This window comes from Microcaecilia unicolor, chromosome 1, assembly GCF_901765095.1.
Source record: "Microcaecilia unicolor chromosome 1, aMicUni1.1, whole genome shotgun sequence".
Taxonomy (NCBI): Eukaryota; Metazoa; Chordata; class Amphibia; order Gymnophiona; family Siphonopidae; genus Microcaecilia; species Microcaecilia unicolor.
The window spans coordinates 253667183-253691044 of record NC_044031.1 but is presented as its reverse complement, the minus strand read 5'-3'; the positions used below and the strand labels follow the sequence as shown (position 1 = coordinate 253691044).

Here is a 23862-nt window from a genome sequence, read left to right as displayed (position 1 = left end):
AGACAATTTAAGCTGCAATTCCTTAGATCTGGGGGAATGGGAGTTGAATCCAGAGGTAGTTCAGCTGCTGGTGGACCCCTTTTAATGACCTATGTCAAGCTGAAAGGCAAAATGCAAGCTATTTTTCAGCCATAGAAATGGAGGCCAGAGAATCAGGGACTGCCATTCTGGTGCAACTGTGGCCCAGCCAGGAGTCTTTATAAGTGTCCCCCCTCCCCCTTGGCTTCTATTAAGCAGAATCTTCTCGGGTGGCTTAACACCCCTTCTTGATGGGGGGAGGGGGTCATGGATTTTGATATACTGCCTTTCTGTGGGTACAACCAAAGCAGTTTATTTAAGTACATAAGTATTGCCATACTGGGAAAGACCAAAGGTCCAACAAGCCCAGCATCCTGTTTCCAACAGTAACCAATCCAGGTCACAGAAACCCGGCAAGATCCCCAAAAAGTACAAAACATTTTATACTGCTTATCCCAGAAATAGTGGATTTCCCCAAGTCCATTTAATAACGGTCTATGGACTTTTCCTTTAGGAAGCCGTCCAAACCTTTTTAAAACTCCGCTAAGCTAACCGCCTTTACCACATTCTCTGGCAACAAATTCCAGAGTTTAATTACACGTTGAGTGAAGAAAACGTTTCTCCGATTCGTTTTAAATTTACTACATTGTAGCTTCATCGCATGCCCCCTAGTCCTAGTATTTTTGGAAAGCGTGAACAGACGCTTCACATCTTACCCGTTCAACTCCACTCATTATTTTATAGACCTCTATCATATCTCCCCTCAGCCGCCTTTTCTCCAAGCTGAAAAGCCCTAGCCACTTTAGCCTTTCCTCATAGGGAAGTTGTCCCATCCCCTTTATCGTTTTTGTCGCCCTTCTCTGCACCTTTTCTAATTCCACTATATCTTTTTTTGAGATACGGCGACCAGAATTGAACACAATATTCGAGGTGCGGTCGCACCATGGAGCGATACAAAGGCATTATAACATCTTCATTTTTGTTTTCCATTCCTTTCCTAATAATACCTAACATTCTATTTGCTTTCTAAGCCGCAGCAGCACACAGCAGAAAGTTTCAACGTATCATCAACGACGACACCTAGATCCCTTTCTTGGTCTGTGACTCCTAACGTGGAGCTTTGCATGATGTAGCTATAATTCAGGTTCCTCTTTCCCACATGCATCACTTTGCACTTGCTCACATTAAACGTCATCAGCCATTTAGATGCCCAGTCTCCCAGTCTTGTAAGGTCCTCTTGTAATTTTTCACAATCCTCCCGCGATTTAACGACTTTGAATAACTTTGTGTCATCAGCAAATTTAATTACCTCACTAGTTACTCCCATCTCTAGGTCATTTATAAATATGTTAAAAAGCAGCGGTCCCAGCACAGACCCCTGGAGAACCCCACTAACTACCCTTCTCCATTGAGAATAATGACCATTTAACCCTACTCTCTGTCTTCTATCTTTTAACCAGTTTTTAATTGACAATAGAGCACTACCTCCTATCCCATGGCTCTCCAATGTCCTCTGGAGTCTTTCATGAGGTACTTTGTCAAATGCCTTCTGAAAATCCAGATACACAATATCAACCGGCTCACCTTTATCCACATGTTTGTTCACCCCTTCAAAGAAATGTAGTAGATTGGTGAGGCAAGATTTCCCTTCACTAAATCCATGTCGACTTTGTCTCATTAATCCATGCTTTTGAATATGCTCTGTAATTTTGTTCTTAATAATAGTCTCTACCATTTTACCCAGCACCGACGTCAGACACACCGGTCTATAATTTCCCAGATCTCCTCTGGAACCTTTTTTTAAAAATCGGCGTTACATTGGCCACCCTCCAGTCTTCCGGTACCACGCTCGATTTTAAGGATAAATTACATATTTCTAACAATAGCTCTGCAAGCTCATTTTTCAGTTCTATCAGTACTCTGGGATGAATACCATCCGGTCCAGATTTGCTACTCTTCAGTTTGTAGAAATGCCCCATTACATCCTCCAGGTTTACAGAGAGTTCATTAAGTTTCTCTGACTCGTCAGCTTCGAATACCATTTCCGGCACCGGTATCACTCCCAAATCTTCCTCGGTGAAGACCAAAGCAAAGAATTCATTTAATCTCTCCGCTACGACTTTGTCTTCCCTGATTGTCCCTTTTACTCCTCGGTCATCTAGCAGTCCAACCGATTCTTTTGCCGGCTTCCTGCTTCTAATATACCTAAAAACAATTTTTACTATGTGTTTTTGCCTCGAACGCAATCTTTCAGGTTCTTTCTCTATCCCTAGTAGGTTCACAATCTGTTTTTTTTTTTGTACCTGGGGCAATGAAAGGTTTGAAGACTTGCTTGGAGTCACAAGGAGCTGCAGTGAGAATCAAATCCTGTTCCCCAGGTTCTCAGCCCACTGCACTAGCCTTCAGACTACTTCTCTACTCCTGGTGGCTCCAGACTTGCCTTGGCATCTATGGTACACAGCCCTGCAATGTCTCTTGGTGGGCCCTCCGATACCTTTCCAAAGTGATGGGGGATTCTGAGGCAGGGCTCTATTTTGGTGGAGTACCCAGCTTGGCCCTTGAAAGGCGCTACCTGAAGAGTAAGGTTACTGCTACTCTGCTGGCCACAAGCATTCCATTTCCTTGAATTATAGGCATGTGTGGACAATGTTGGAGAACTGGTGCTCCAAAAGACAGCTTTCCCTGTTGCAGGCTCAGTTTTTTGTTTGGCTTTAGCTTGCTTTTCTCAGTAGGAGCTCAAGGTGAATTATCTTCAGGTACACTAGATATTTCCTTGTCCTCGAAGGGCTTACAATTTGTACCTGAGGCAACGGAAGATTAAGTGGCTTGACCAAGATCACTAGGATCCATGGTGGGATTTGAACCCTGACTTTCCTGGTTATCAGCCTGGTGCTCTAACCACTAAGCTACTTCTCCACTATTTTGGTCATCTTGCAGCAGGGCTTAGAGCAGCATCCTGATCCTTGTTCAAGGTCCAGGTGGTGGCTCACTCTTATTTTCAAGGGAAGAATCAAGGGTCTTCTGTGGCAAATCATCCTGATGTATTGAGGTTCTTATGGGGTGTGAAACATATTTGCTCCCTCCACTGAAGGTAGTATTAACCAAACAAGGCCTTAATTTGGACGTCATTGTAATGGGGAATTTGCCCTTTGAGCCACTGAAGTATGCCTCCTTGACCTTACCTTAAAGTTAGTTTTTCTAGTGGCTATCTGCTCAGCTAGGAGGGTCTCAAGAACATAAGAATAGCCATACTAGGTCAGACCAATGGTTCATCTAGCCCAGTATCCTGCTTACAACAGTGACCAATCCAGGTGACAAATACATGGCAGAAACCCAAACAGTAGCAACATTCCATGCTACCAATCCCAGGGCAAGCAATGGCTTCCCCCATATTCCATAGTGTAGAATCATGAGCACAGGTCAGCACCCCAGCACAGGTCAAAAAGGGCAGAGGCTGACAAGCCGGTATGACTCTAGAATCTTATCAGAGATTGAGAAGCCTGTAGTTTATTAAAGAACATGAGCCTGTGTAAACTCAAGAATTTATGATCTATTAAGACACCCTTACAGGCAAGCTAGCTAGCATGGGAAAGGTGCAATTATGGGTGGACAGAAGAATGTGATTTAGCAACTTAAGGGAAAAATATATTGTGAGAACAGAATGATCTCTCAGGAAGATAAGTGCTGAAGTATGTGAAGCCTTGCTTAACATAAAAGGTATATAAATAATTGAATCATAGTATTACATTGGAGAGGCAGAGGCAGAACATATGTTTGTATCCCCTGCTCTCCACATGAGAAACTAGTATTTGTAATTGTAACTTTCTCTTGATAAGAAATTAAAGAATTGCTTTTCTCATACGCATGGCCTTCCTAGTCTTTTATCTCTCTAAATTGAGGGTGGTTGATGAGCACTAATTTGGGGAGGTGATGAAAAGACTAGTAATTTAAAAACAATAGGTGCCAACATTTCAAAATTATTGTGGGTGAAAAAACAAAAATTACCCCTCTCTATACATAATGAAGCAGTCTGCTCAATATTGGGAGTGCTCAGCACCTACGGAGTTGGCTCCTATGCCCATATCTATCTCAATAACAGACAATGGACTTTTCCTCCCAGAACTTGTCAAAACCTTTTTTAATCCCAGCTATGCTAACCACTGTTCCTAAATCCTCTGGCAATGAGTTCTAGAGCTTAACTATTCTTTGTGTGAAAAAGTATTTCCTCCTGTTTGTTAAGCATTTCCATTTATCCATGTAATTTCATTGAGTGTTCCCTGGCCTTTGTACTTTTTGAAAGAGTGAAAAATTGATTCACTTTTATCCATTCTAAACCGCTTAGGATTTTGTAGACCTCAATCATATCTCCCCCCCCCCCCCCCCACCAGCTTTCTCTTTTCCAAGTTGAAACACCCTAATTTCTTTAGCTTTTCCTCATATGAGAGGCAGTCCATCCCCTTTATCACTTTGGTTGCTCTTTGAACCTTTTCTAATTCTGCTATATCATGTTTGAGATACAGAGACCAGAATTGAACATAGTACTTGAGCTGAGGTCGCACCATGGAGCGATACAGAGGCTTTATAATACGTGGTGTTATATATCATTCCTTTCCTAATAATTCCTAGCATCTTGTTTGCTTTTTTGGCTACCACTGCACACAAAGCAGAAGATTTCAGCATATTGTCTACAATGACACCTAGATGTTTTTCTTGAGTATTGACTCCTAAGGTGGACCCTAGCACCAGGTAACTATGATTGGGATTATTCTTCCCAATGTGCATCACTTTGTATTTGTCCACATTAAATTTCATCTGCCATTTGGATGATCAGTTTTCCAGTTTCCTAAGGTCTTCCTGCAATTTTTCACAATCCACATATGTTTTGATAACCTTGAATAGTTTTGTGTCATCTGCACATTTAATCACCTCACTCCTTGTTCTGATTTCCAAATCATATATAAATATGTTAAATAGCTCCTCCATTGAGACCAACTTCTAATCCACAGAAGGACATTGCCTCATATCCCATAACTTTTTCATTTTCTCAGGAGTCTCTCATGAGGAACTTTGTCAAAACCTTTCCAAAAATCTAGATGCATTACATCAACCGGCTCACCTTTATCCACATGTTTGTTCATGCCTTCAACAAAATAAAGCCAATTGGTGAGACAAGACTTCCCTTGGCTGAACCTATGCTTACTTTGTCCTATTAAACTATGTTTGTCTATGTGTTCTGTAATTTTATTTAATAGTTTCCACTATTTTGTCCAGCACTGAAGTCAGGTGTGCCGGTCTGTAATTTCCCAGATCACCCCTGGAACCCTTTTTAAAAATCAGTGTTACATTGACCACCCTCCAATCTTCAGGTACTACAGACAATTTTAATGACAGCAGATCAGCAATTTCATGTTTGAGTTCTTTCAACACCCTGGGGTGTATACCATTTGGTCCAGGTGATTTATCACTCTATAACTTGTCGATTTTTCTCAGTACATCTTCCAGGTTCACCAAGATCTCTTTCAGTTCCTCAGCATCGTCACCCTTAGTACAGGTAGATCTCTTACATCTTCTGCTGAAGCAAGGAATGGAGGAGTAGCCTAGTGGTTAGTGCAGTGGACTTTGATCCTAGGGAACTGGGCTCAATTCCCACTGCAGCTCCTTTTGACTCTGGGCAAGTCACTTAACCTTCCATTGCCCCAGGTACAAAATAAGTACCTGTATATTATATGTAAACCGCTTTGTAACCACAGAAAGGTGGTATTTTATTTGCTGCATTTGTATCCCACATTTTCCCACCTATTTGCAGGCTCAATGTGGCTTACATTATATAGCAATGGCATCACCATTAACAGAGTAAGAGGTTCAGCATATTGTTACAATTAATGTACAAGAATAACAGGTAGGTAGGGTAAATAAAATGATAATACATAACATACAAGTGAGAGTAGGAAAAAATGTAATGTTCAATAATGATAATATATAAAATAATCAAATTAGAAGTGATCAATATTGGTTGGTTCTGGTATAGATTAGGAAACAAGTCATTAAGGAGGATTCTTTTTGTAAGTCTCTTTGAACAGGTACGTCTTCAGTAACTTCCGGAAGGTTTTCAAGTCTTGCGTAGTTTTTATAGTATTCGGTAGTTTATTCCATAATTGTGTGCAGAGGTAGGCGAAGCTAGATGCATGTATTGATTTGTATTTAAGACCTCTGCAATTGGGGTAGTGGAGGTTTAGGAAAGCACGTGATGAACTTTTGGTATTTCGTGTTGGTAAGTCAATTAGGTCTGACATATATGATGGGGCCATCCCATCCCTTTCCACTATGTCCTTGTCCTCTCTGAGTGAACCTTTTGTTCCTTCATGATCTAATGGTCCCAAGGATTCCCTCACAGACATTCTGCTTCTGATGTACTTGAAAAAGGCGTTGCTATGAGCTTTTGTGTCTGTGGCAAGTTTTTCTTAATGTTCTCTTTTAGCCTTCTTTAACAATGCTTTGCATGTATGTTGACAGTGCTTATGTTGCTTCTTTTTTTCTTCATTCAGATCCTTTTTCCATTCTTTGAAGAATGTTTTTTTTTTTTTTTTTTTACTCGAATAGCCAATTTCATTTCACCTTTTAACCATGCTGGCTGTTGTTTGCTCTTCTTTCCACCTTTGTCAATACATGGAATACATCTGGTCTGGGCTTCCACACATTCCGATCTGCCCTCCCTTCTCACACAACCACTACTATGTGTACTCTTCACAGGCCTAAATGGCACTTCCCCCCTGCCCCTTATAGTATCCCCTATTGTTACCAGTCCGATCTAATACATATTGAAAACACAACTAGATTTAAATTTAACTCAGACAAAACATGAAGTCCTTAACAAACTGTGTCTTCCAGTGCACCTTTGGAATCAATCACATAGAGGCATATTTTCAAAGCACTTTGGGAGGCTAAGTTCCATAGGTTTCTATGGAACTTTGGGAGGCTAAGTGCTTTGAAAATAAGCCTCATAGTCTGTTCTCTTCCAGGAGTCTGAGCTGTTCTTGAGAGACGTCTGCGTACATTTTGCTGCTAATCTCCAGTCTCGAAAATATGGCTTGTAATACGTTTTAAATCTTTTTGATCAGACTCCAGTGGCTCAGTCCTGCACTTTATCCACTGCTCCTAACATCCAAAATGTTCCCTGCGTATCCCCATTAGCGCTCTTCCGTTGGCCGACTTTACTTGGTCCATTTTTTCTAGCAACCAAGCCTCAAAAAGGTGCCCGAACTGACCAGATGACCAACGGGAGGGAATTGGGGATGACCTCCCCTTACTCCCCCAGTGGTCACTAACCCCCTCCCACCCTAAAAAAAACCTTAAAATAATTTTTTGCCAACCTCAAATGTTATACCCAGCTCTATGACAGCAGTATGCAGGTCCCTGGAGCTGTTTTAGTGGGTGCAGTGCACTTCAGGCAGGCGGACCCAGGCCCAACCCCCCCCCCCCCTTGTTACACTTGTGGTAAATGTGAGCCCTTCAAAACCCACCAGAAACCCACTGTACCCACATGTAGGTGCCCCCTTCGCCCCTTAGGGCTATGGTAGTGGTGTACAGTTGTGAGGAGTGGGGTTTTTTTGTGGGGGGGTTGGGGGGCTCAGCACCCAAGGTAAGGGAGCTATGCACCTGGGAGCAATTTGTGAAGTCCACTGCTGTGCCCCCTAGGGTGCCCGGTTGGTGTCCTGGCATATGAGGGGGACCAGTGCACTATGAATGCTGGCTCCTCCCACAACCAAATGTCTTGGATTGGTCGTTTCTGAGATGGGCGTCCTCGGTTTCCATTATCGCCCAAAATCGGGGGCAACCATCTCTAGGGACGACCATCTCTAAGGTCGACCTAAATGTGGAGATTTGGGCATTCCCGACCATATTATCGAAACAAAAGATGGCCGCCCATCTTGTTTCGATAATACAGGTTACCCCGCCCCTTCGCAGGGACGTCCTGCAAGGATGTCCTCAGGAAAACTTGGGCGCCCCATTCGATTATGCCCCTCTATGGCAACTGGAACAACTAAGAACCCATTTCTCAAAAAACACGGTCTATGAGGAATGCAGGGAATACATCTTCAAAAAACTACAGACAGTACAAAACACCTCTGCACATCTCATCTATGGCATATCCAGATACCACCATGCTACGCCACTGCTACAATCCCTGCACTGGCTACTCATAAGAGCAAAAGTAGTTTTCAAAATTTGTACTTTCATATACCAGATTGTCAACGGCACCTCACCAAGCTATATAATATCATTAGGAGAAGCTCAGAGATCACCTCATTATCCACCACCCCAGCTGGAAAGAGGCGGTCTACAAATCAGCCCACATCGCTGGCTTTCAGTATAATGTGGCCAAATGGTGGAATACACTGACCAAAGACATACGACACAAAATCATCTATGAAAGCTTTCTCAAAAAATTAAAAACATTTTTATACAAGAAATTCCTGATGATAGATGTGACTTAAATCTGTGCTGTAGGACACCTCTCCTCTCCTCTCACAATGTAGCTTTGTCCATCTCACCCATGGATTTTGTCTATAATACCAAGGAGCTAACTATCCTCTACTAGGTCTCCTTAATCTTATTTACTCAAATCTATCTGATAACTGGCATACATTAAATCGATCAGAAATACAGATATAAGTGAAGGAAGCATGGTAAACAAATAGAACTGAGTTCTCAACTCAAATGATTATATGGTATAAATCAAAAATAAAGTTTTTTACAGAACTAGCCTTGCAGGTCCACAGCAGCAAGCATGTTACAACTTGGCAAATGTTCTTGTTGATGGGCCACATGGCCTCAACAGTGCATGTCATTCCCATGGAATGGCTCCATTTGAGAGCTGCCCAGTAGATCCTAGCTTCCCATTCATCTCAGGCAGCTGAAAATCTAGCAGATGCAATCCAGATTCTGCCAGAGTTAACTCATGCCCTTCTTTGGTAAACAATTCGAATGAATTTGACTGTGGGACTAACATTCCAAATTGCACCTCCATATAAGGTGTTAACAATGGATGCATCTGACCTGGAATGGAGAGCTCATGTAGATAAGCTTCACACCAAAGGAACTTTGCTCAAGAAACAGATCTTCATATCAACCTCCTTGAGCTGAAGGGCCATTTGGAACATAAAGGCTTTCAGAGATTGGCTTAAGAATCAAATACATTATTTACATTTAAATGGACAATCAGGTTGCAGTGTTCTATGTAAACAAGCAGGGAGCGTATTAGCTAAGATGATGTCCGGTGTGAAGCAGAATAAAATTGACTCTGTTTTCCTCCCACATACAGCAGTAAATGTCCCAAACAAGATCTACTGACACCCATAAAAATCAAATCAAATTAGCACTTGTATACCACTAAAATCCCCTATTGAGGAGGGTTCAGTGTGGTTTACATGAATTAAATTGCATTGGAAAGTATGGCTAGAGAGGGGACTATTGTGAACAGCATAGGGAATGTCAGAGCTTAACCTTTCTGTACATAATCAGTGGAAATAGGGCTAGAGAGGGGGACTATTGTTGTGAACAGAATAGGGAATGTCGGAGCTTAACAGTTCTGTACGTAGTTGATGGAAAAAGTTCCTTATTGGGTGATTATTTAGCATCTTTGGGAATAAATGTGTTTTTAACTTCATTGTCAGATTTTATATCAGCAGAGGGAGTGAATTCCATAGAGAGGTGTCTGATATTGGGAAGAACGTGTCAAACATCTTTTGGATTTGAATGCTCTTGTGTGACTAGGATGATAGGAACAGAAGGTCTTTTAGTCTTTCTGAACAAGCCAAGCAAAAAGATGATATTTTGATCAACAGAGCAGATGTGGTTCCAAAAAGAGTTTGAAAGACTATGCAAGCAGTTTTGAACTTGACCCTTTCGGTTATGGGAAGCCAATGTAGTTTAGCAAGGCATGGTGAAATACTAGAGTAACTGTTTAGCTTGAAGATCAGCTGGGCCGTAGTGTTCTGTATCGGCTGTAGTCTCTTCAGGTATTGGGTTTCTATTACACAATCTTTATTTTTTTTGTAATGCATTGTGTCATTTGGACTCCTGGCAAATTATTTCAACTCAATGTTCTCAAATCTCTGATGGTCTTGTCAAGCCTCTCGAGGAGCTCTGGATCATCTCTTGGTTTTTTTCTGTATACATACTCATAACGTTTGGACTCTAGTATGGGAAAACATCCCACAAGTGTTGTCCCCTAACATATGAGAATATCTTTCTTTGGTCACCTTCATTTTCTGCCTTCATTTTCTTTGAAGTATGGCGTACAACATTTAGGGGTCCTTTTACTAAGGTGTGCCAAAAAAATGGCCTGTAGTGGTATAGGCGCATGTTTTGGACATGTGCAGTTCCATTTTTCAGCACACCTGTAAAAAATGCCTTTTTAAAATTTTGGCCGAAAATGGACATGCAACAAAATGAAAATTGGCACGTGTCCATTTTGAGTTTGAGACCCATTGACTTAGCAGTAAGGTCTCGTGCGTTAACCGGATGGCAATGGTCTACGTGCATAGACTGCTTTTTACTGCCCAGTTAGTGCAGCACGCTGGAAAATAAAAATTATTTTCTGGTGTGCACAGTGGACACATGTAAAAAATGAAATAACCGTCCAGGCCACGCGGTAGCCGGACAGTAATTCCAAATTGGCACGTGTAGGTGCCTACGCGGCTTAGGAAAAGGGCCCCATATTTTGTATTGGAATTGGAAGCCATTGAATAAGTTCAATAGTCATATGTGGTGGGCTTCAGTGTGTCTTATATATAAATATGAATCGCTTGCATATGAAAAATTAGGGAGTTATCGGAAACTTTTAGACGCATGGGGGTGTGTTTACTATTATTATTTATTATTATTATTAGCATTTGTATAGCACTACCAGACACACGCAGCACTGAACACCTGACATAAAGAGACAGTCCCTGCTCAAAAGAGCTTACAATCTAAATAATACAGACAGACAAGACAGTTACAGGTGAGGGAAGTAATGGGTGAGAAGGAAGGGACAAGGGTGTGTTAGCGTTACTAAGGTGTGTTAGCGTTTTTAATGCGCCTGTAAATTTAAGGGGTGTTAAACACTAATGCGCCTATACATTTCTATGGGCGTGTTAGCGTTTAACGTGCATAAACCATTTACGTGCGTTAAAAACGCTAACGTGATGGTCATCTATGATTACTTTTATAGACTCAATAAGATTTGCTTGTTGTATATTTTGCTCAAAATTTGTCCTTTTGTGTTTAGACTCATGTGTTTAACTCTCCCTGCATCCTTTGAACAATTTCTTTCTTATTTGAGTTATGGCGTTTTTTTCTCTTATGATTGAGGTTGTTACTCCTTTGTTTTTGTACACCGTCTGGCTACAATATTTGTAGATTCTTTGATCAGTCTGCCTTTTTGGTTTTACTGATCCTTCCTATATATTTTGTTTTTCCTTTTCTATTTTTTATTGTTTTATAAATATCAATAAAAAAAATATTGAACTTAAAAAAATAGATGGTGTTAGATTTTTTTGAGTTGACCTTACAAGATCATTTTTCTTCTTACATTAAGGGTAATCAACTAGACTTGTTTGCTATTAAGTTTTACACATTTAATATTTTTGTTTTGCAGAAGTTTTGTTGACGATTGCAGATCACAGTAAACTGTCCTTTACGATGAACTGGAAGGAAAATGGCAGGAATCGCGAGCGTAGTTCTTTGATTACTTTTATTTATTTATTTATTGCATTTGTATTCCACATTTTCCCACCTATTTGCAGGCTCAATGTGGCTTACAGAATTTGTTATGACAGCAAACTTATGCTTCCCAAAGTAAAACTGATGCTCATGATTTCTGGACCAAGGTGTCTTTAATAGAGAATTTTTCTAAAATCTCTTCCCCGTCTATTTTAAAGAACTGGGATATAATGAGTAAAATAATTTTGGATAAAATTGCACCTATGAAAATCAAGAAAAGACCCTTGGTTCAGAACTCTCCCTGGCTTTAACCAGGAAATTTTACTGGCAAAAAGATCTGTGCAGGAAATTAGAAAACAAATGGTCTAAAGACCAATCTGAGTCTAATAAAATGGCTTGAAGGAAAGCTGGTCGAGGATATAAACATAAGATTAAAAAAAGTTAAGTTGAAATATTATGATGCCTATACAGGACATAGCTTTATAGATACTAAAGAACTATTTGAATTCGTTAACAAGTTATACAGCAGCACTAAGGAACAGGTATTGATGAATGAAGCATTATCTTTGGCTATGGGGTTAGCTCAAATTTTTTAAAGTTAAGATTGTTAAGATTATGCAGTCTCTTCCTCTGCTTTTTCTGAATTATTTGGACAATCTAGCCTATAGTTGGATGAATTCCCTGGTGACAGAGTCTGATCATCCTTCCGTCTTTTTCTTCTTATTCAGTTCAGTTATGTTTACAGCAATATGCTGTTGCCTCTTGCTCTTTGGATGTTTATCCCAGATTTTTATTAAGACCTACTCCGTTAGATTTTTAGACTGTTTCTGCTTTATTTATGAGGCTCAGATGATGGTGTTACTTCCTCCTTTTAGTTTCATATTCTTAATTACTTTTTTAATATTTCTATAATTGTTTCACACTGACTTTGCAGAGCAGGTTGTGTAGATTTAGGCAGCAGAATGTGAAAAATGTACAAGGATATGAAAACTTTTTTAAGGTGCTATAGATCATTCACAATACTCAGTTTATTATTAGTTGGCAACCTAAGTTTACTGATGCTCATATTAACAAGCAATTGTTTTTTGTTGGTGGTTGGGCTTCGAGACAGGTAAATCTAAGTCAGAAAACAAAACTACTATACTAGTTTAATAAATTATGTTCTCTCATGCTTGAATAACATTGGAGTAGATATTCAAAGAGTTGTTAAACATCAGAGTTAACTGTCTAAAGCTACAGCTGAATATCTGGTTAAATCTACCCATACAAATACTGTATAGTTTGATACAAGGCAGTCTTTCATGCATTCACATTTAGGAAGACATATTTAGCAGGTAAGCACTAAATATTACAGTAACTAGCTGAGGTCCTTCTACTAAGGTGCGCTGAAAAATGGCTTGCGGTAGTGAAGGCACGGGTTTTGGGTATGTGCCGATCCATTTTTCAGCGCACCTATAAAAAAGACCTTTTTAAAAAACTTTTTGCAAAAATGGACGTGCGCAAAATCAAAATTGCCACGTGTCGTTTTTGGGTCTGAGACCTTACCGCCAGCCATTGACCTAGCAGTAAAAACTCACATGGTAACTGGGCAGTAATGACCTACGTGTGCCAAATGCCACTTGGCGTGTGTCCAATACACGCACCTGAAAATAAAAATTATTTTTCGGACGCACGTATCATATGTGCACCCAAAAATGAAATTACCGCAAGAGCCACACGGTAGCTGGGCGGTAACTCCATTTTGGTACGCATTGGGCATGCATAGACGCTTACGCGGCATAGTAAACGGACCCCTAAATTTAAAAAGCCCATTCTCGCCAGCTGGGCGGTAACTCCATTTTGGTACGCATTGGGCATGCATAGACGCTTACGCGGCATAGTAAACGGACCCCTAAATTTAAAAAGCCCGTTCTCGCCAGCTAATTCTGTGCACCTAGTGAGGTTGTACAGACAGACTTTAGCTAAATAGGGTGTGGAATTTTCAACTGTTGGATTATGTGAATAAAGGCTAATTTGTCTACATAAATCCTTTGAAAACTGACCCTGTTATCTTAGGGGTTCTTTTACTAAAACTGTGTTAGGTACTAATGCGAGTCTAACGCAGGTAAAGACTGAGTACCACAGGACGCGCTCTGGCATTCTGCAGTAACTTCAAAATGTGCCTGTCCTAACTGCATGCTAAAAAATTCAGTTTTTTAAGGGGGCATGTCGGAGGCGGTGAGTGGGCATTCCTGCGCTAACCAGTTAGCACATCTGCATTAGCACATGCTAACTGGGATATTGTGTGAGCCCTTACCGCCAACAAAATGGGTGGCAGTAAGTACTCACGCAGTAATTTTTAAAAATGATCATGCGCTAATGGCAATATTAGTGCATTAGAGATTACAGCAGTGATGGAACGAGTGAGCAGTCAGTATGACCTACAGAGAGCAGTCATTGCACGTCCCCTGAAGAAGCAAGTGTGAAACAGGTCTCCGTTGGGATAATCCTTATACAAGATAAATGCTCCTCTTTCCGCAGTCAGACAAATCATTAATGCAAGCAAGTTTGGGAAATTTCATAATGTTTTGATAGTGAAATGAAAAAAGAAGAAAATAAATGAGATAAAGCAAAAGTAATATCATAAAAACAGAGGTTTTTTTTTTTAAGCCAATGATAGAGTTCAGCCGGATTGAGTTAGACGCTTGATATAGTTCCTACAAAGATACACACAATATATTCAGCAGCATCTGAGGCTTTTTTTTCCCTCTGTAATTACTAGTTCCCTTAACAATGTTTAAATAGATCACTTTTTGGCTAATTAAGTGGAAATTTTGGTTGATATGATTACTTTTCTCCCATAACCTTTTTGTTATATTAATATTAGTGTATGGCCATTAATTCAAATAAAATAGAATAGGCCATTTTACAGCTGCAGTAAAAATTTTATTTTATTTTTGTTACATTTGTACCCCGCACTTTCCCACTCATGGCAGGCTCTATGCGGCAGGCAATGGAGGGTTAAGTGACTTGCCCAGAGTCACAAGGAGCTGCCTGTGCCGGGAATCGAACTCAGTTCCTCAGCTCCCCAGGACCAAAGTCCACCACCCTAACCACTAGGCCACTCCTCCACAAAAATGGCTTTAGCATGCAGAAAAGACTCACATACGGGCAAGCAAAGGCTACTTTTTGTTGTAGCTTTGTAAAAGGACCCCTTGGAGGGGCATTTTTGATATGACATCTAAATCCGATTTTGGACGTTTTGCAAAAAAACATCTAAAAATCCAATAGTGAACATGGCCATTTTCAAACCAGAAAACATCCAACTTTTTATATTGAAAATGTTTTTATGCTCAGTGCATCTATCTTTTAGGACTATTTTTGAAGCAAAAAGAAAAGTCCAAGGGACAAAAGCACCAAAACAAGCCATTGGGATGTATCGGGGGGGGGGGGGGGGGCAGCATTCTTAGTAGACTGACCACACACACATCCTAGCACAGCAGTGGGGCACCCTAGGGGGTACTGCAGTAGACTTCACATAAAAGGTGCCAGGTACACATCTCACCATTACCCTCTTATAGTGTATGGTGAGCGCTTCAAAACCCACGTAAAACCTACTGTTCCGAACTGTACACCACTACAATAGCCCTTACGGCTGCAAGTGGGGTGGATTGGGGAATGGTTTTGAGTTTAGGTGCATAATTACAGAATAAGAGTGCTCCACGCATCAGTTTAAGCATGGTCATTTGCACCATGTTTTCGTTGGTGCAAATGGTTGTGTTGACCATAACGCTTAAGCGCTATTCTCTAAATTGTGCTGAGCTTTAGGCACAACTTATAAAATACCGCTTAAGCATTTTTTTTCTTGACGCCATTTACTGAATCTAGCCCTAAGTGCCATGCAGCCCATAGGTATATACAGTGTTCTGTGCGGTATTTAGCACACACTAATTTTTAGGGTGTGCTAAATCCGTTAATGCACCTTAGTAAAAGGATCCTCGAGTGTTGTATTCTGGTTAGCCTGCTTTTCTTTCGAACTGCCTTATTCCATACCCACCGTTGTAAGTTCTTTGATCTTCCAGTTAAAATCTGTTGGTTATTTCTTTATCTGAACAAATTAAATTTGACTTCGCTCAACGCTCCTGTTGCATTGCAGTGGTCCTACTCTTCGTTCAGAATTATCATTCTCACTTAAAACCTATTACTTTCCATAAGCTTATCTCTCTAATTAGACCATAAATGTTAGCACATAAAGTCCATGCATAAATCATGACTCTACCCACGCTCTAGTCAAACTCTTCCCCTGATCATGCCTACTCTAATGTCACACACTAATGTTCACCTCATTGCACTGAACATACTTTTACACTTGAAGTGATTTTATATGAGGCCTTTTACGTATGAATACCTCAAACCCTTCCTGCAAAAGCTACACTGGCTACAACTACCTTATAGGGTTAAATTTAAAACTGTATGTTTGATTTTCAAGGTGCTCAGGGCCAGAGTACTTTAAAGTAGTCCTTTACACACCTTTCAGACCTCTAAGGTCCCCTCATGGATCATCACTACCTGTCCCCTCATGAAAAGAAATTGTACAATGTAATACCCGCCAGCGACCCTTCTCAGGTGTTGCCCCTATGCTCTGCAATTTACTCCCAGAGGGGCCACATGTAACTTGAGACTACCTCTACTTCAGGAAGCAGGTGAAAACCTGGCTCTTCTCCCAAGCCTTTACTACATAGAGTGACTGACTATACACTCATTCTGCACCTGGACTAGCTTGCTACACACACTGTAGCTTAGATCAGTTCCTTATATCTTGTTTAACTGTACAAAGAACTTACCTTGAGTTTAGCCACCCATTTATTTACCCCCAACTGACTCGGTACCATAAATCTTATCCCCATCTATATATCTGCATTTGGTCCCTCAGCTATATGGTCAGCTGTACCGTAGAAAAGCATTAGCATCATATCTATGTTACTTGAATGTTCTAATGTGTGCTTATTAGATGTTTCATTAGTATTATACTGACATTGTATTATATCTGTTATCTGATTTGATACTGTTTTATGGTAATCCTATCATTAGGTTTTAATTTGCTGTTCTCGTTTACCTCATTTACTGTATTCATTTTTATATTTGGTCATTTTAGTTAAACTGTACCTGCTATACAGCGCCTTGTGTGAATCTCTTCATAAGGGCGGTTAATAAATCCCAATAAATAAAAATAAATCCATTATGTAAGTAAAACTGTGTAGACATCTTCCCTGGAAAACACTGTCATGTTTGTTTTCCATTTTTATCTACACGATTTGCTAATAGCTCTGTACATCAGAAAGCAGACATGGAAACAAGGTAAATTTTGACTTCATTCTTTTCACATAGGGATTATACAGCTTCTGTTGGAATTCAGCTGTGCTTTAGGATTAATAGTCTTACTTGCAGACAGGGTCATGGGACTTACAAATATTTACACAACATTAAGAAACTCGGTGCACCTTTTTGGAAATGTACAAGCCTTGTCAACCTAATATTCCCTACTATCATGTTGAAGTGTTAGCTCACTATTGATCCAGGTTGGAAAGTACCCCATATCATTCCTGTAGCGCCCAATCTTTCTGTAACTCTCCCATCCAAATACTGGTCATGCCTTGACCTACTTCGTGTTTTTAGATCCACAGCATTAAACCTCGAGGTACGATAACCGCAGACAGTACCTTTTGCACTAATACTGCGAAGGTCCGTGATTTTCATTAAGATCTTTGGAAACATGTGAGGTTTATTAGGTCTTCTCTTCCTGATATATATCTTCAATGCTTCCAGCAAGGGTTCTTGTAGCTTATCTACTTTTGTGGGTTCTTCAAGGTCCTGGCGATCTGAATTGGAATGAAGAATGCATCTCTCAGTACAAACACAGCAATTATTTTGTTCAGCTGAAATACTCCAATGATGCTGTAAGATTAGCAGTGCATGCACAATAACAGTTTGCTACTTGCAGCTTCTGAAAACCAGCAGGTGGCAGTACTGAACCTAAAAACTACAACTTCAAGGTATTTTAATAATGAGATGAATGCGTGGCCTTGACCTTAGAAAAATCAAATAATTATCAAAGGCAAGAAACTATGGTGCTTGCTTCAGGGTCACTTTATGACAGTGCTTATGCTGTCATGTGAATTGCTTTTAAGAACTCAAACACGTCTTTTGCTCTCTAAATATTTGGATGTGTGTGTGTGTATATATTATGTTTCTTTTTAATATTGCATGAAATAAAGTGCTCTTTTAGAAGCAGAATTGATTATAAAGGGGTTTTGAGCAAGGCTTACAAAGAACGGTTTAGTGCTTTTCACTTTTGCTGACAGGGACAGTGAGAGGTTTGTGAGCTTGGTTTAATGGAAGGGTTTCTTCTATTCTTTCACTTTGGAGAGGAGTCCTTGATAAATCAAACCCTGTGCATGGTGGAAGCAATGAAATAAATGCACTGCCAAACACCTTTGACTAAAATTAAAAACACAAGCAAGATACTTCAATAAATATATATACAAACCCACTTGATTTCATTTCTCGTCAAAATATTTCTTTAAATGCGTTTGACTCGTGGGGAACACTAGAGTGGCAGATCAACCAAGACAAAATGGACCTGATATTCAGTAGCTCCAACCTGGATAAGTTCTGCTCACGTATTTTTAGCAGCCTTATTCAGCTGCTGAAATCCTCACTGACCACCTCAACACTGTCCGGACAGAGCAGGAAGTAATCAGGGCATCTGTCCTAACTCGTCTGGATAATTATCCAGGTACTGAATATTGGTGGCAGCCACCTTATTACCCAGATATCCAGCACCAGTATCTGGCTACAGCCCAGTGCTGAATATCCAAGTATGATTTTAAATATTGTGATTGGCATTTTACAGAAACACTGATTGGGGGAATTTTTAACATTTTTTTTTAGGGAGAAGTTAGGGTGCTACTATCAAACGGCTGTAGAGGATTAGGGTAGGAGTACCCACCCTTTTGGGAAGGTGACTCTATGAATAATGCTATGAATTAGGCGCCAAAAGTCTGTGCAATAAGATAGTATTCCAGCAAGCAAATCCAGAAGAGGAAAACAACAGTTCTGCAGAAAAAGCAGTACAGTCCACAAAAGCAGAACATACGTCTTCTAATAGTTATAAAGGCGGCTTTTATTCTTGCCACTTTGAAACACAACCCGACGTGGCCATGTTTCGCCTCTCTAGAGGCTGCTTCAGGGATTATCAACTATTGGGGTCCCAAAGGGCACAAGCACCTAATAGTTAGTAGAGGTAGCAATGAAAACGGCTCAGCAGCTAGCAGCAGAATAAAAAGAGTGACTCCTCCTTTCCCAATAGTCGGGTTGTGTTTTAAAGTGGCAAGAATAAAAGTCTTTTTAACTATTAGAAGTCATGAGTTCTGCTTTTGTGGACTGTACTAAGGTGGTATTCTACAATGGCATCTGGTTGCCCCGGATTCCATTATGGAACAGACTTAGGCACCAACAATTATAGCATGTAAAAGACGGGTGTAAATGTTAGCACCCAAATGTTAGAAACACTGTCCCAGCATCTACATGCTACTTAACAATTGTCGCTAATGTCCAAAAGCATGAAAATCTTTTAACACATTTTTTAAATTTTTGTTATGGATCCTCAGAAATTTGGCTAGCTGCATGCATGTAACTTTCTCAATTGCATACGCTGCCCTTTCATCATTTGATCCAACTTTTTTTCACTTTATTATTATTTTCAATATATCCCAACAAATGAGATAATACAGAAATTAGGAAATATACGTATCCCTTAATAGAAATACACTTTGGAACAGTGGCGTAGCCAGACCTGACATTTTGGGTGGGCCCAGAGCTAATATGGGTGGGCACTAGGTTCCCCTCCCCTTACTTACTCTTGGGATACTCCTTAATAATGCCTTAGAGTGCACTTGATGATGGATTTCCAAGTAAACAGGCTGTGCAACAGCTCTCCTGCATTAACACAAACCTGGTTCATGGAACACCAACATTTTTAAATATAGTGATTTAATCCCATATTATATATATAAAAGTACCAGTAGTTTAAAGGAAATGCAAATCTCCTCTGCTCATATATAAACCACCCTTGTGGCAATAGAAGTGAAAAATTACTAGCATACTAATTATTATAGGCGCACACAAATTCTTAGTTATAGCTTCATTATTTCCTTCACAATCCAGTTCTGTCACATCAAATGCTTCACTTTCTATAGTAAAACCGATTTTTAATTTACATTTAAAAAGAGCTTTGAAGCACCTCAGAACACTTATTAATCAGGTATCTAGCTTTCCGTTTTTAGGCTGTTGTGCCACTATTATGCCAAGGATGCAGTTTTCCTGGCGTGCTTTTATTCTGCAAAGTGCACAATGGGTAAATGTCTTTTTGTCACGCCAAGGCTGCATCTATCTTAATATCTCGAATACAGTGTGCAATATGTTCTTTTTAGTAAATCATCTGGTACCCTATCGCCTAGAGTCAGGTGCCCTGGGCTATTAGATGAGGTAAGTGCAAGCTTCATGGTGCTATAATTCAATAGCAGGGAACTACAGTACAATCAGAGCAGTTTGCGGGGAAAGCTCCTCCCAGAGTAAATCTGATTTTCTGCAGGTAGAAAGCATTCAATTATATGCAAATCAGTGCTTCTAGAGGCGGGGGATATGAATATAATAGAACTGTTACCTATGGGAGCCATTATGTGACAAATAAGTGAATTTTATGTTCAATTGCAAGAAAATGTTAAGTTATCTATGGCATTGTAAAAGAAGCCTGCAAACACAGCCTCTTCTGTAATTCAGACATGAAAATGACATTTTGGTAACCACAAGATACAACTGTGGTAGAGATTTAACTGCATTGAATCTGTTTTGTATAGATGAGCTTGCCTTTTGCTTATTACTTAACACAGTTGAAAGAAATCTGCTCCTTCATGGAGATAAGGGGTAATAGTCTGTTAAATACCATAACAACAGGCTAGCTTGACACCGTGAAACAGAAAAGTCTTATACATTGTTGCCCCAAATGCAATATAACTCAGTAACAACTTCTATCTGACAGTTTATAGTGCTTTGTGATTAAGAACGAAGTTAATCCCCTCATCCTAGCCTTCCTTATGTTTACAACAAAATCCAGTACAGCCTATTTTCTTAGAAAGATACCACACCACATGATATGATTTGAAGACTTACGTTTAGTGCAGCAAACCAAAAACAGTTAAGATAATCGGCACACAAAGTGGTAATCTGCATTGCAAAATTTGTCCTACAATGATATTAGAGATTTACGGTGTTACCCTGCTCTCTTGCAAATATAAACACATTGCCTCAGTGGGGGGTCTTTTTTTCTTGAAAGGTGTTAATTGCTTTAGGCAGGGGGGGCAGGGAGGGAAGAAGCATTCCATTAAAACCTAACTGTGCTTTGGTGCTGTGTGGAGTAGGGCAAGGAGGATGGGAAGAGGTGGGGCAGGGCCAACTTCGGCCGGTACTATATCATCACATCCTAGTGGCAGGGATGGGTCTGGAGGTGAGTCGGAGCTTGGCACACTTCTCTGCCCCTGCTCCTCCCGTGCCAGATCAAGACAGGCCTTCTTACCTCCCACTTTCTCTCTCCTCCTTTCCTTCCCTCCTGCGGTTTCTGAGTGTGAAGCTGCAGAGGGAGGCTCAATCCGTCCTCCTTTTTCTGGAGCCATATGGTAACCCTGAGAACACATCCCTGCAGCTGTGCCAAATCTTTCCTTCTGCTGGGTCCTTCCCACGCGGCAACAGAAGTTGTAGCAGAGGGCAGGACCCAGGGCTGGCCGGAGAGAGCCTGTTACAAATGCTGCTGACAGAGCCAGGCCCCCTTGGCAGTGGCGGGGAGGAGCAGAATCTGAGGCAGGCAATGCTCCCGGCCGGCCGGACCCGGAGCCATGAGAGAAAACACAGTGAGGGATGTTGGGTTGGGGCTATTAGGGTGGGCCTGAAGCAAAAGTGGCTGGGCCTGGGCCCGTCCAGGCCCGCCTGTGGCTACGCCCCTGCCCAAAAGGAGAAACCTTATATACTTTCATCCACAATAAATGCAATGTGATCCAAGAATTAGAAATTAACATTTGATCCAATTTTTTTATATGTAATATGCTACTTAGTTTTCAAAATGTCAATCTCGAGGCCCCTGCCAACATGGCCAAGTTTCGATAACTTCATCAGGGCAGAGGTCTGAATCACATCACTATAATACTTCTTCCAACAGTGGTTGGAACAGTGATTTTTCTGTTGTTGGAAGACGTATTACAGCTATGTGATTTGGACATTTTACCGGTTGCTATACAGGAAGTACCGCCGGGCTACCGCAGCAGCCCGGCGGTACTTCCCACCCCTAACGCGCCGTCATTTCTGGCACTACAAAAATTTATTTATTTTTGTAGCACTGGTAATCGGGCAGTACTGCAATGGGTGGCGATAAGGGCTCCCCCCCCCCCCCAATGATCACACATGGCCATTTCTTGCAGGAACGTGAGACTTCCCTTTTACCAGCTGTGGTAAAAGGGGGCCTCGGCGCACATGAAAAACAAGCGCTGATGCCATCGCAGGCCCCCTTTTGCCGCAGCGTGTGCTAAAAATTAGCATGCGCTAATGCTAGAGACACTCATAGGAATATATGGGGTGTCTCTAGCATTAGCGCACCTTAGTAAACAGGGCCCTATGTGCAGCTAAGCATCTAACTGCCATTTACCCCCATTGGGGCATTTAACTTGTGGCACACTATATAGAATTACGGGGTTGGCATATAAAAATACATTTTTTAATCAACTAGAAAATTACCAGAAGTAATCAGCATCCATCAGTTGATACTGACTGCCCTTCCTATAGGGCTGTGTGGGCCAGCCTATAGTACACATAGCTCTTTAGGAGTCCTTGGGGGAGATGCTTTATTATAAAGCCACAGAAGTGCACGACAGCTGATGATTTTTGATACGTTGTTTTGTCAACTAAAAAATCAGTTTTCTTTCTCCTGTAAAAGCTAAGGATTGGTATGGTGATGGGGAAGGACAGAGGTTGTTACCAGTGCTGATCTACGGTTTGCTGCACATCATAGAATTAGAAAGATAACACTTTGAGCTCTTGGACAACACAAATTATGCAGAGTTCTGTTTCACAGCAAACGTTAAACCTTTAGTTGAGATCTTTCCCAAGACTATGGAGAACTATTTTATCAAGAAGCACATTTCAAGGTGTTTACTTCTGCAATTAACATTCACTCTTTGTTCCCTAGCACAACTTTACAGAGAGATGGCTATATACAATGGTAGTTATAAGGTTGATTCTGAACAATGACTTTGATTGCTATAATCAGACAAAGAAGGGCAACCTTCGAAAGCTAATCAAGAAATGTATTAAGTTATGTCCAATAAAAAAGGTATCATCTTATTTTCTTTTCCATGTTTTATTTTGTTTGATTTCTATTGATAACCTTAAGAGTGGACTAGCATGGCTACCACACTCCTCTACTTATAATCAGAGGGAAATCAAAGACTCATTCTCTGAAGACAATCAAACAATAGGGTCATGTGACTGTCTCGAACAGAACCTCCAGAACTTTCTAGTAGAAACTGAAACATCTTCACTAAGTATGTGAAAGACTCACTACACAATGAGGGCCCTCAAAGCTCTTTCCAGATCTATTCTTCCACATGGTCTAATCATATACCACTCTAATCCTATGTCGAGAACGATCTCTCTATAATTGATGACCTAACATATGTTACAATCTAATCTACTCTATAATGTATTATTCTTTGCCATGTATGTACGCACCTTAATGCACTACCATTTGAAATTCTGTAAAGCGGAAATGGCAACCGCCACTACGGCAAATGTAAGCCACATTGAGCCTGCAAATTGGTGGGAAATGTGGGATACAAATGCTACAAATAAATAAATAATATAAATTCTTAGCTCTGCTACTGCTGCTTCAGCAATTTCTCACTTTTTATTTACCTCTGGCAAACAATTTATTGTCTCCTATTAATTTCCTAGTTGGATATTCAGCTTTATGATAAGTACTAGTAAGTACACTTTTTGTCAACTTTTTAACCATATCTTTTCTCTGAAGAGAGGATTTCCTGTTCAGATTTTTTT

General features: G+C 40.5%; 1 protein-coding gene across 1 annotated transcript in view; it reads right to left on the bottom strand.

Moving 5' to 3' along the window:
- Positions 1 to 23862, bottom strand: part of RARB (retinoic acid receptor beta) — a 256557-nt gene that overhangs the window by 6125 nt on the left and 226570 nt on the right. The window contains exon 7 of the mRNA XM_030205690.1: positions 17424 to 17582. Within this exon, the coding sequence (XP_030061550.1) occupies positions 17424 to 17582 (159 nt within the window). The remainder of the gene's footprint in view (positions 1 to 17423; positions 17583 to 23862) is intronic.